This window comes from Bufo gargarizans, chromosome 1 (genome assembly GCF_014858855.1).
Source record: "Bufo gargarizans isolate SCDJY-AF-19 chromosome 1, ASM1485885v1, whole genome shotgun sequence".
NCBI lineage: Eukaryota > Metazoa > Chordata > Amphibia > Anura > Bufonidae > Bufo > Bufo gargarizans.
This window is the reverse complement of record NC_058080.1, coordinates 308,548,840-308,561,481: the sequence shown is the minus strand read 5'-3', so window position 1 is coordinate 308,561,481 and position 12,642 is coordinate 308,548,840. Positions and strand designations below refer to the sequence as shown.

Here is a 12,642-nt window from a genome sequence, read left to right as displayed (position 1 = left end):
TTCTCTCAGAATTCTTTTTTCTCGCCTTTATCTTTTTTTCCTGAGCTTGTTGGAAACGTGCTAAACCTAATCCATCCACCCTCTCTGCTCTTATCATCACTATCTCAAGTCTACTGGGTCCTGCAAAACCTCCGCCCCATCAACCTCTTGTTGCTGCACCAAGAAATAACCTCTGCTTCCTCCTCCCAAAAGCCATCCTTCATTCAATCAGGCCATCATCCCAGGAGCCCCAGAACTGGGGTGGGGGTGAAGGGTGTCCAGGGGGTATCACACTGCTAGCAGAGCCGGCTGGGAGACAGCTTACCATGAGATTACAATACACATCCTCCTCTTCCTCCTCCACCACCTCTCTGGCTGCCGGTCTTGCACCTTGCTTGTTGCCTGGTCCAGTAGGGTCTAGTCTTGCAGGTGGTGGCTGCTCCTGTTGTTGGGGTTGTTGCTATGGAGCCCTCCTGTTTTTCCTATGGACTTCGGCTGCAGTGACTGCCTCCTCCTCCTCTTCTTCGTCTTCTTCTGCTGGAGGTGCTGGAGCAGGTGGTGCTGCAGTGACCGGTGCTCCTGGTAGTGCTGCTGGCTCTGGCGCTGCAGCATCTACTCATTCCCCGGCTCCTCCTCTCCCTGCTGCAGTGCTAGCTGGAGGGGCGCTCCTGGCTGCTGTTGTAGCAGGTGCAGGTGGTGGTGGTGGTGGGGTGCTATCTCCAAGTACAGGTGGAGCCCTATGTTATTCTTCCCCAAGTGCAGGATCTGTACAGGAACTGGCTCAACGTTCACGGGTGGTGATTGAGGGCAAAGTACATCAACAGCAAGCACCAGAGGGGCGCAAGAGGAAGGTGCCCGAGGAAGGGGACTTGGTTACTTCTGGGAGGAGAAGAGGACAGGTGGTCAAAGAGCAGGTGGATGGAATAATAGACAAGCAACAGACAGCGTCATTGGTGAGTACTGCATCTCAAGAACAGGTAGCCACTGCCAACAGCTGGACAACACATTCTGCAGGTAGCTTTACCACAACTGCCACAATAACACTCAGTGGCTTTTCTAACTTCACCACATTTGATGGTTCAGCTTCCTCTGTGGCTCCTGGAATCCAACAGTCTTACCTGGTGAAGGTGCACCAGGTCTGGGCAGTGAAATCGGCAGGCTTGGAGAAAGACTCTGTTATCACAGTGGATTTCGGTTCCAGCTGTGTGAAGCTGAAGGAGGACAGCAGGTATATTTTCTTCATGGATCCAACCAACAGTAGCTCAATCTTTAGAGCATCCTTCTCACCACTAGAGACTGGCAGGAATATGAAAAAGGATATTGGCAGGGTGCTATGCAGAGGTTGTGGTAAGTTACTGACTTGTGTTTCTCATACTATGACACCAAAGAAGAGGTGTTTGAAAACATCTTTTCAGGAGTGATATTTTAAGGAGAGGTTTTATGCAGTAAACAAGTTTTGTTGGCAATGTAGCATGAATACAAGGTGTCTAATATGTAGAATGAGGTTTGACTAAGTTTTGTTTGTCTAAGCCATGAGGCTATCACAGGGGGAGTATATATCACCACATGAGAGGACAATAGGTAAAACATAACCTTTACTTCTTCAAAAGTGAAAAAAAAATATATATTTGGTTTTAATCCAGTGTTAGTTTTGTAAGTGTAAGATTTGGTAGGTTTATATAGTTATACAAACACACTTTGCATCCTTTTGTTCCCCACCAAGATATGATAAGTAGGTATTTCATGTGGGGGAGAAAATAAAGTATGAGGAATTCTTTGCAGCAGTTCAACAAGTCATACGTCTGTCATTTTGAATTATGTAATTAAACCCTTCTTTATCGTATAACCACAATTTAGGAACATGTTACCCATCACCAACAATGCTTCACATCCAGCTGCAAAATATTACACGTTACAAAAAACAAAAACAAAAAAAACTCATATTGAGCCATTTACTATATATAGAGAGAAAGAGCAGTGGTAGCTGTTGCTTATAAAATATATGAAAGATAAGCGTAGAATTAAAAGGGTTTTCCGAGACTTAAATACTGGTAACCTATCCTCTGGATATGTCATCAGTATCTGATTGGTATCTCTATCTGATTGTTGGGGTCCAACACACGGGACCCCGCTGTTTGAGAAGGCACTGGTACTCCCGTGAGCGCGTGGCCTTCTCTGTGCTTACCAAGCACAGTCCCATACTTTGTATAGTGGCTCTGCTTGGTATTGCAGCTCAGCCCCATTCACTTCTATAGGGCTAAGCTGCGCCCAGTCCACATGACTGATGAATTTCTCATCACTGGTCTAGGGAAAGCTGAGAGAAGGCCACTACCTTCTTGAACAGCTGATCAGCAGGGTTCCCAGGTGTTGGGCCCCCACCGATCAGATACTGATGACCTATCCTGAGGAACCATCAGTAGTTAAGTAACAGAAAACTCCTTTAATAGTGGATATAGATCATCAAAATGTATATATACGGTAGATGCCTTAAGTGAAACAAATCTTTTACACAAACATAGAGCAAACTGATTGTCCCAAGAATGTAATATTTCCAGTCAAATATGGGTATCCCATGAGTTCCAGTGGACTTATAATATTGTGCCCTATTTGATGAGCGTCACCCCATGTACACTAAAATAAGGCCTATTCGAGACACACTAGCCTGGCCCAATTAGAGATGCAAAGAAAACATTTATAATGTTTAATTTTTATTTATTTATGTTTTTTTATTTATAGGTCCTCCATCCACATTAGTGTAACAGTTTCACATGTATGGGGAACTCCCAAATCTCCCTCCCCAGCTGATGTCCCTGTTTTAGGAGTTCCGCTTTACCTAGAGCCCCTTGCATTTCAGTCTGCCTCTTCTATCCCTGCATGTGCTATCCAAAATACACTTACCCATAGCAATCAACCCAATCACAGCACATTTTTCATTTTACTACAGCAAACTCCCAACCATCCCGGATCTGGCGGAACAGGCCCGGATTCCTGCAGCTGTCCTATGGTCCCAGAGTGGCCGAGGTATGTCACTATTTCAACTGTCTCTGCAACTTAAGGACGCAGAGACAGTTTAATGTAATGGTGAAACAGGATGCTGTCAGCTCCCTGCTTCACCATTCCCTGGTCTGTGCTCTCCAGAGCCTCAGATGCGATGCGTTAACGCATAGTGCCTGCTGGGCTTTGTCGGCGGAGTGTGCAGGCTGCCTTTGCGCTCCTCTTACACAGCCCAGTAGGCACATATGTCACCGCATCACACCTGCTGGGGAAGGCAGAATGTGCTCCGATCATCGGGGAACAGGGCTAGGGGAGTTTTGCTTTTTTGTAACAGTACATGGCACTTTGAGGGCATAACTACTGTATGGGGTGGGACTAGGGTGGAATAAATATTGTGTGGGGGCACTATGGAGACTTAAATATTATGTGGGGGCACGATGAGGGCATAAATACTGTGAGCACTACTGTGGGTATAAAAATTGTATGGTAGTATTATGGCAATGCCTCTGCCATTGTCCCGCTATGGTCTTTTCAAAAGTTGGGAGGTATGCTAGAGAACTTTTTACAATACTGTGGACCTATGTTTGCTACCCTGTGGCTCTACAGCTTTTGCAAAACTGCAACTCCCACAATGCTGTAACAGCCTGCAACCATCAGCATATGTTGGGAGTTCTACTTTTGCCACAGTTGGTGAGCCACAGGCTGGTAAACATTGGTCTACAGTATTGTAAGAAATGATGCAGTAAAATGAACGCTGTGCTGTGATTGGTTAGTATGGGATGATAGGCAGAGTGGGAAGCAGTGCCCCATCAGTTACAGTTACATTAGTGTATACATTATTGCGCACTGCATCCAAAGCACAATAGAGCAGATTTATCATAAAGACACAGCGCCTTTGTGGAGTGAAAAAATTGCAAACTGCACATTATGCAATTTCCCCGCCAGCCTCGCCACTTTCTGGCGTAGAAGAACATTGAAATCAGTTCAGGGACACAGACTACAGGATGCGGCACCTAATTTATGACCCAGCATGCACTGACGGGCTATGGTAAATCTGCCCCATTTCTTAATTAGAACCTTCCAGAACTCCCTAGTATTTTAAGTTGGATCATAAAGAGAATATGTACCATGTTTCCTTGAGATCCACCAAGGCACCCAGGAGCCTATGAAGAACAAACAATCGCCATTCTCCCTAAATCTCATAGCAGGTTATACAATAAAAATGGGCTCATACATAGTAAGAAAAATTCCCACAATATAATGGAAATATGACTTGTTGAATTGCGTTATTTTATCATACCGTGCTTTAGCTTTCTTCCTACATGGATTCCACGTCTATCATACTTTGGTGGAACACACACTTTTGTGTATGTACATAGACCTGTTAGATCTTCATTTTAAATACTGATATTACATTATAGAGTGATACATTCTAAATACTGGTGTAGCTTAGCAATGTGCTGGATTCATCCTCCCTTCTTTACCTTCATTGGGAAGGATGTCTGGGTATATCCCAAGGCATTCCTATGTAGAGGCAGCTGTAGGAAGGGATGGATGCTTAACACTAGTAAGGTTACAATGAACGCTCTTCATACTGAGCATCACACACATATCAAAATGCCCACTTTTCTATGAGTGATCATATGACCCCCATGTATCCCCCTGGTATTGAATATTATCAACATATTTGATACAATTTTGTGCTATGTGAACTATATTATGATGTTTTCTTCACTTTTGAAGCATTAAGTAAAATGTTAAGTAAAAGTTATGCACTAAGTATCGCCCTCTCATGCTGTGAAGGTCTAGCTGAAGGTGACCGTTTATCATACGATCCATATAGGTGTTTTAAGAGATGTTGAATGGTATAACATTGGTAGTCCATTGTGATAATGCTTTCAAAAATGCCAACATGTGTAATGCAAGTGTATTCTTAATAATGCTAGCTAAAGGTATACAGCTCCTGTATTGTGAGGGCTGGAGGCCTTGCCTCTGGTAGAATGAATATTTCCATTCTGTTTCATAGTCATTCTGTGCCTTATTAAAAAGCCATTTAGTGACCACTTGGTAGCCTGGAGATCACCTCCCATTGTGCTTGTTTATCGTGTGTTTAAGTGCCATACTTTGGCCCAGTTTCATAGGTGTTACATTGGTGAAGTTTATGATGACACAATGTGTTAAAAATGCCTGCTGCCACAGCATATGTATATGGCTCTACCTTATGCTGGCATCTTTCTGCTTGTTGATGAACTTAAAAATGCTCTGTCACCAACCTGTGCTGATGACTCATCTGTGGAAAGTGCCATATGTATTGATAACTCCTGTTAGTGGTGGTATAATGGTTCATGCAACCTGTAGTGTCCTTTGTATTGGGGTGAACTGTAACCGCCATCACAAACTGTACCATATATAGAGGTTTCTAAACTACTAGTGCATCACCTATTGAGCTGAGCTCTTTGCATGGCAGAGGCCAAGAAGCTGGGGGGAGCTGTTCAGCTAGTGTGGTGCTGAAGTGTGAAAGTGAGTTGGGAATCCCCAGCTCTGGCTGATAGATGTCAGTGTGTAAGGCAGACAATGCCTCTCTGGGACTTTACTTAATAGCAGACATTGCTTTGTAGCAAGAGCAATGCTTTTTCTATTGTGAAATATATTGTGTCATTTGCACTTTGCAAGGCTGGATGCTCCTATGGGTAATTTGAATGTGTGTGTGTATATATATATATATATTTATATATATATATATACATAGTGTGCGCTCTGCTTAGTAGGTGTTTAGAATGCGGCAGTCGACATTCAGTATTGCTGATCATCATGAGTAGTTTGAATTGAAACCTACAAAACCACAACCGTTTTGCTACATAATTGAAATAGCATGGCATGCAGTATAGCTTTGTGAGTATTTTATTTATTTTAAGTAAATATTTTAATATTTAATAGTTTCAAATATATATATATATACCAGAGAGAGAGACATAGCATATTATAGGTTTAAAGAAGCTTTTAGTGCTGCTGTGTAAAGCGAATCATTCTGATTTAGCATTTAGGTAAGTATAATACAACAGACATGATGTCTAATGAATGGGTTTAATGAACTAGAATAATGTATTAGCGCTGTGTTTCCCAAATAGTAATGATCTACAATGACAGTCACGTTGTCTAGTATTAAATTATCGAGACGTATGCTGCCATTTTGCAAACAAGCCAAAGACTTAGCTCTCATCATCGTTTCCACTCCCATTTTATATAGATCAGACAGTTCTACGTAACTATATACCTAGATAAGAGATGCGATATTAAGCCTAACTGTATATGTAGCAAATCTCAGCAAGTAATTATGGATTTGTCTTTCCGTGTGCAGTGTATTGAAGTGTGCTGTGATCTTCTCTAGCAATTACCTTTCCGCAGTTTACAAATGCACCACAGTGTAGCACACATTCATTCTTAATATGTGAGGTTTCTTGCACAAAAAATAAAATAGTGAACCTTTCTTTGGTAAACCTATGCTGATATATTTAAAAGACATCTGACCGCAAATATGTACCTATGACACTGGCTGACCTGTTACATGTGTGGTTGGCAGCTGAAGACATCTGTGTTGGTGCCATGTTCATGTGTGACCGCAGTGCTAAGAAAAATAAAGTTTTAATATATGCAAGTGAGGGAGTTGTCCTTACACCTAGAGGTTTAGCTCTCTTTGCAACTCTAGCACCCTCTCCATTTTGATTGACAGGGCTAGGCATTGTAAATGTTCTCACGCCTGCCTGGCCCTGTCCAGAGGGCGTGGCAATTGCAGAGAAAGCAGAGCCTCTAGGTGTAGCGGCAACGCCCTATTGCTTCTAGAGCCATATCTGCATATATTAAAAGATCATTTTTCTAAGATTTCAGCTGCCAAGCGCACATGCAACAGGACATCCAGTTTCATAGGCAGATGCCCTTTAAGAATACAATTTTCCCAGTATTTCTTTAAAATAAAAAATGAAAATAAAAGTTCAACAGGACTCATCTCAGGTTAATTTGCATATGTATCAAACATTTTTTTACACAATAAAAGCACACAGAGCTATAGGGACTGGGTATTGCGGATGTGCTAGCGGCCATCTAGCAACCCATATCCCCAGCTCTATGGCCAAAATCCCGGTGACAGGTTCCCTTTAAGTGTGATTGTTTTTGGAAGCCATATTTCCTAAACTTGTGCAACCTTTTTCCCAAATTCCTCAGAATCTCAGTAATTTTCCTGGTTAAGTAAGTTCTTTAAATATTTGCAGTTCTAATTCACAACATAAGAAACTAGTTTTCTATATATGCAATAAGAGGGGTGATAGGGAAGGGGGTGCAAATCATTTTGCAAAGCATGTCTATGATCATATCACTCTATTTATTAACAGAATTGTTCCAATATTGTAGGAGGAAATCAAAGATTTTGTCCTGAAAGCTCGTCTTGGCTTCTGATTTTATTAAAATTGCGATAACAGATAGGCATCTAGTACTATAATAAGTCCTGGAGGTGAAAAAATGAAGAGAAGATAGGATATGTGCAATGGATGAATGGAATATAAGAGGAAGACTAGACCAATGAGTTAGACCCAACAAATGCAAACCAGATTTGCCATATCTTGTATATATCCTGGCTACCCAGCTGGTGAGTTCTACATGGGCATTTGGTTATATTTTGAACAGTTGGAGGTTCTAATGGATAAGAAGTTTTGATGCTGCGGGGAGGTTATTTTTGAAAGGGCTGAAGTTGAAGGTCAGTAGCCATATACGGTAAGAACTAGTTACGGTGTGAGCTACAAATTATTAGGGCATATAGTCTGAATATGGTCTGAATATGGTCTGACACTTTTGTCCAAAACGATTGCAAGCATGGACAGAGATACCAGCTAGGTGACATGGTTCCAACTCCCCCTGACATTTCCATCATGCATCATCTGGTACAGGTTTGGGTTTTCTTTATACCATCCCATAGTGTTTTAAAAGGCCTCTTTCACATGGGCGTTGCGGGAAAATGTGCGGGTGCGTTGCGGGAACGCGCGTGATGCAAATGCAAAACATTGTAATGCGTTTTGCACTCGCGTGAGAAAAATCACACATGTTTGGTACGGAAACCCGATCAGTGTTCTGTAGATTGTATTATTTTCCCTTATAACATGGTTATAAGGGAAAATAATAGCATTCTGAATACAGAATGCATAGTAAAATAGCGCTGGAGGGTTAAAAAATAAATTAAAAAAATGTAACTCACCTTAGTCCATTTGATCGGGAAGCCGGCACCTCCTTCTGTCTTCATCTTAGCTGTGTGGAGGAACAGGACCTGTGGTGATGTCACTCCGGTCATCACATGATCCATCACATAATCCATCACCATGGTAAAAGATCATGTGACGGACCATGTGATGACCGGAGTGACGTCACCACAGGTCCTTTGACTGCAATCAGCAAAGAAAGAGACAGGAGAGATGCCGGCTACACGAGCAAGTGGATTAAGGTGAGTTAAATTATTATTAGTTTTTTTTTTTAACCCTTCCAGCGCTATTGTACTATGCATTCTGTATTCAGAATGCTATTATTTTCCCTTATAACCATGTTATAAGGGAAACTAATAATGATCGGGTCTCCATCCCGATCGTCTCCTAGCAACCGTACGTGAAAATCGCACCGCATCCGCACTTGCTTGTGGATGCTTGCGATTTTCATGTAACCCCATTCATTTCTACGGTGCCTGCGTTATGTGAAAAACTCACAAAATAGAGCATGCTGCGATTTTCACACAATGCATAAGTGATGCGTGAAAATCACCGCTCATGTGAACAGCCCCATAGAAATGAATGGGTCGGGATTCAGTGCGGGTGCAATGAGTTCAACTCACGCATCGCATCCGCGCGGAATACTCGCCTGTGTGAAAGGGGCCTAAGGGTTTTTCTAGGTTTGGGTACAGCCAGAAAAACTGTGCAAATATTATTTCCACAAACCAATATTGATCGATGAAATATCTAGGTAGTGAGTAACAGGAGCAGCAAACAACCAGTCACTCGCCAATCGGCTGTTGTTCATTACACCAATGTTTCCCAACCAGTGTGCCTCCAGCTGTTGCAAAACTACAACTCCCAGCATGCCCAGACAGTCTTTGGTTGTGAGGGCATGCTGGGAGTTGTAGTTTTGCAACAGCTGGAGGCACACTGGTTGGGAAACACTGCATTACACATATAGTGTGACTCTAGGTGACAGTGCATGACACAATACTTTTAATAAATATTGAAGGGGTTTTCTGGGTGTTTCCTCAGGCAAGGTCATCAATATCTGATCAGTGGGCTTCCAGTCAACTGTTTGAAGAGGCTGTGGAGCTCCAGTGAGCTGAGGTCTCCTAACAGCATACCATGTACAGCACTATACATTGTACAGAAGCTTTGATTGCTGTTGAAACTCAGGCCTATTCACTTCAATGGGACTGACCTGCACTTAAGCCATCTGACCGATAACCATGACTTCACTGGGCTAGAAAGAGGCTGTACGCTCACCAGAGAACCACAGTCTCTTCAAACACCTCATGGACAAGATCCCCACCGATTAGGTATTGATGACCTATCCTCCAAAATCCTGAATAACCCCTTTAAGGCCTGAGCTTTACAGTAAATGTATACTGCTACATGATAAGTTGACTCATGAAAGTTCAAATGAAGAGAAAGTCTAGCTGTGAAAAAGGATATATTGAATATTTCAATTGTATACATTGTTTCAAGTTTGATCATACTACAAGGTGCAGTTTAGGTGTAAAACTATAATATAATTGGCAAGAAGGGTACAAGGTAAAGCTTGTTAAGGATTGCAATGCTGGCACAACTATTCCAGCTTTATTATCTTCTATGCCTCACCCCGCATTGCTCTTTCTATTCATATACTCTACCTGTTTCCTTATAAGCTAGTCATTTCTACTTTATTTAAATAACTTATGCATGTATCTAGGAACAACTGCAAATTTAAGGAACATATGTAGTTATAGATATAGTGTCACAGGAGTGCACAGATTAGAAACCTGTATAAAATAATGAAAAACAATTACCCACTCTTTAAATGTCACCTACTTCAGCGCTGCCATTGTGGTCCCTATCGCTCCAGTCTTCATTGGTCCTGCAGCTATTACGTCATGTTCATAATTTACATGACAACTGCTGTGCGTGTGCTGCTCATGCACACGTGACCATTGAGGCCACTGGCTGTAGTGATCATGTGAATTAAGAACGACAAGTGACCACTGCAGGGCTAACAAGGACTAGGGTGACCAGGACCAGAGCAGCGGCATTGGAGCAGCGGGGGACATTTATTGTTGAATAGTGTATGGATGTACTGGCAATAACACTCCTAAATGGAATGAAAAGGTAGCAGCTGTGTGAGAGTGGTGCTTAACCGCTCAAGAGCACTAACTGATGTGTAAAGCAACCCCTAAATAATTGAACACAATGCACTTCAACAATGAAACTTCAGCAATGAATCTGGTGAATTAAGCTTAATATCCAGCACCCTTGTAAAAAGATAAAGTCCCCCTAGAATCTTAGATGATCCCTGGAAGGGCAAGTGTGGTGTTCTGAGCTGTCTTTGATTGTACTCCGTGTTTGTAGGAACTCCTTCCTTTGGCCTCATGCACACGGCCGTTGCGTGTTTTGCGTTCTGCAACACGGATGGCGTCCGTGTGCGCTTCGCAATTTATGGAACGGCATGGACAGCCATTGATATAACTGCCTATTCTTGTCCGCAAAACGGACAAGAATAGGACAGGTTATATATTTTTTGCGGACCAGAGAACGGAGCAATGGATGCGGACAGCACATCTTTTGCGGCCCCATTGAAGTGAATAGGTCCGCATCCAAGCCGCAAAAACTGCGGCTCGGATGTGGACCAAAACAACTTTCGTGTGCATGAGGCCTTTCAAACATAGTCAGTTGTAGACAATGTAATGTATGGAAGGATAAGCTGAGAAGCTCCAGTAATATGGTCTACTTGTCGTGACGTGACTCACAAAGTACATAGCAGGAATGCACTACTTCCGATATGTTTCGGAGGAATAACGTCATCCTTCATCAGGTAAAGCAATAATGTTTTTTTCTCTATTGTATACAGATTTCTGCTCTGTAACATTTAAAAAAAAATCTCCAAAACCCCTTTTAGGGTTAAAATAAAAGGATAAGTTAGGTAGCATATTCACAAAGAAATGGTAGTGGTCACCAGTGATTTTTATTCCTTAAAGGAGTGTTGCGGGAGTCCTGTATTGATGATCTATCTTGAGGATAGGCCATCACTTTCCTGCATTTGGCGCCCTGGCCAGTTAGCTGTAGGAAGAGGCTGCGGCGAGCCAAGCACAGTGCCATGCATGGTATGGCGGCTGTGTACAGCCGGAAATCTTTTACTTGAATGGGACTGAGCTGCAAGAAGGCCTTGCGACTAATGAATATGATGTCATTGTCCCTGGAAGAGGCCACAGCTCTCACCACAGTGCCGTTGCCTTTTCAAACAGCTGATTGGGAGGATTCAGTCCCCACAGGCAGATACTGAATATACTGTACATGAATCCTGGAAAACCCATTTAACCATTTATTTAATTAAAACAAGGCTGGTCCTACTAGATCTCTTTTTTTTTTTTTAGAAAGCTACCATATAACTTTCCATATTGCAACTAGTTATGGACAAACATCTGCCAGGACGGTTCGCAAACGCGATCAGATGTTCGCAACTGCAAGTTCGCAGCGGGACCCATTCATTTTAATGACCTGAAAAACCTTCAGCTCATATTTGCAGCCAAGAAATAATTACTTGAAGTGCACAAATAGTCCCACAACATGGACAGTGACATACCAGATGTATTATTCGAATTTGCTATCTCCATTCATTATTTTTTTTCAATGCGAAATATCGGCAATATAATTTTCGCGTACACGCATGCGCAAATGCACTATACAGTACCTAAATGCACTATAAAGAAAGTATATTGGTATATAACACACTGCTTCAATCAGTTTTTATGGGGGACGACTGGTATATCACACCAGTAGAAATGATTTGTTCCAATAACGCTTGTCCCTCTATATACCTGCAGTATCACAGCAGAACCGTACACAACTGCCGCACAATACAAATGCACTATAATATATTTTCTAACATAGAAACGTAACCTTTAATAATGTTACTATGAGGGTTCATTCTCACATCCGTAAGTGTTTTGCGGATCCGCAAAACACGGACACCGGCAATCATCGCCGGCACTATAATATAAAATGTCTAATCTTGTCTGAAATTGCGGACAAGAATAGGACATGTTCTATTTTTTGGCGGAAACGGAAGCACGGATCCGCAAGTGCGGATGTGGATCCGCAAATGCGGACAGCACATTCCGGCCCCATTGAAAATGAATGGGTCTGCACCCGTTCCGCAAAATTGCAGAACAGATGCGGACCCATTTTGCGGACGTGTGAATGGAAAAGATATCCCTCAAAATGAAAATAAATTAAATTATTAAAGTTAAGCAAAAAGCATAGATGTGGTAGGCAATAACAAGTGCTCGACGGCACTAAATCAGGTGCTCGGCGGCACCTAATCAGAAACGATATGTCCTATCACAATCCGGGGGGTTCCAGTGCACATCCATGAATCCCGGAGGATCGGAAGCTGTCTCACATTTAG

At 42.3% G+C, this 12,642-nt stretch overlaps 1 protein-coding gene across 1 annotated transcript in view; it reads left to right on the top strand.

Annotated features, from left to right (window-relative positions):
• Positions 1 to 305: 305 nt before the first annotated feature.
• Positions 306 to 12,642, top strand: part of NRG1 (neuregulin 1) — an 875,148-nt gene continuing 862,811 nt past the window's right edge. Inside the window, exon 1 of the mRNA XM_044305159.1 lies at positions 306 to 1,326. Coding sequence (XP_044161094.1) covers positions 306 to 1,326 — 1,021 coding nt within the window. The remainder of the gene's footprint in view (positions 1,327 to 12,642) is intronic.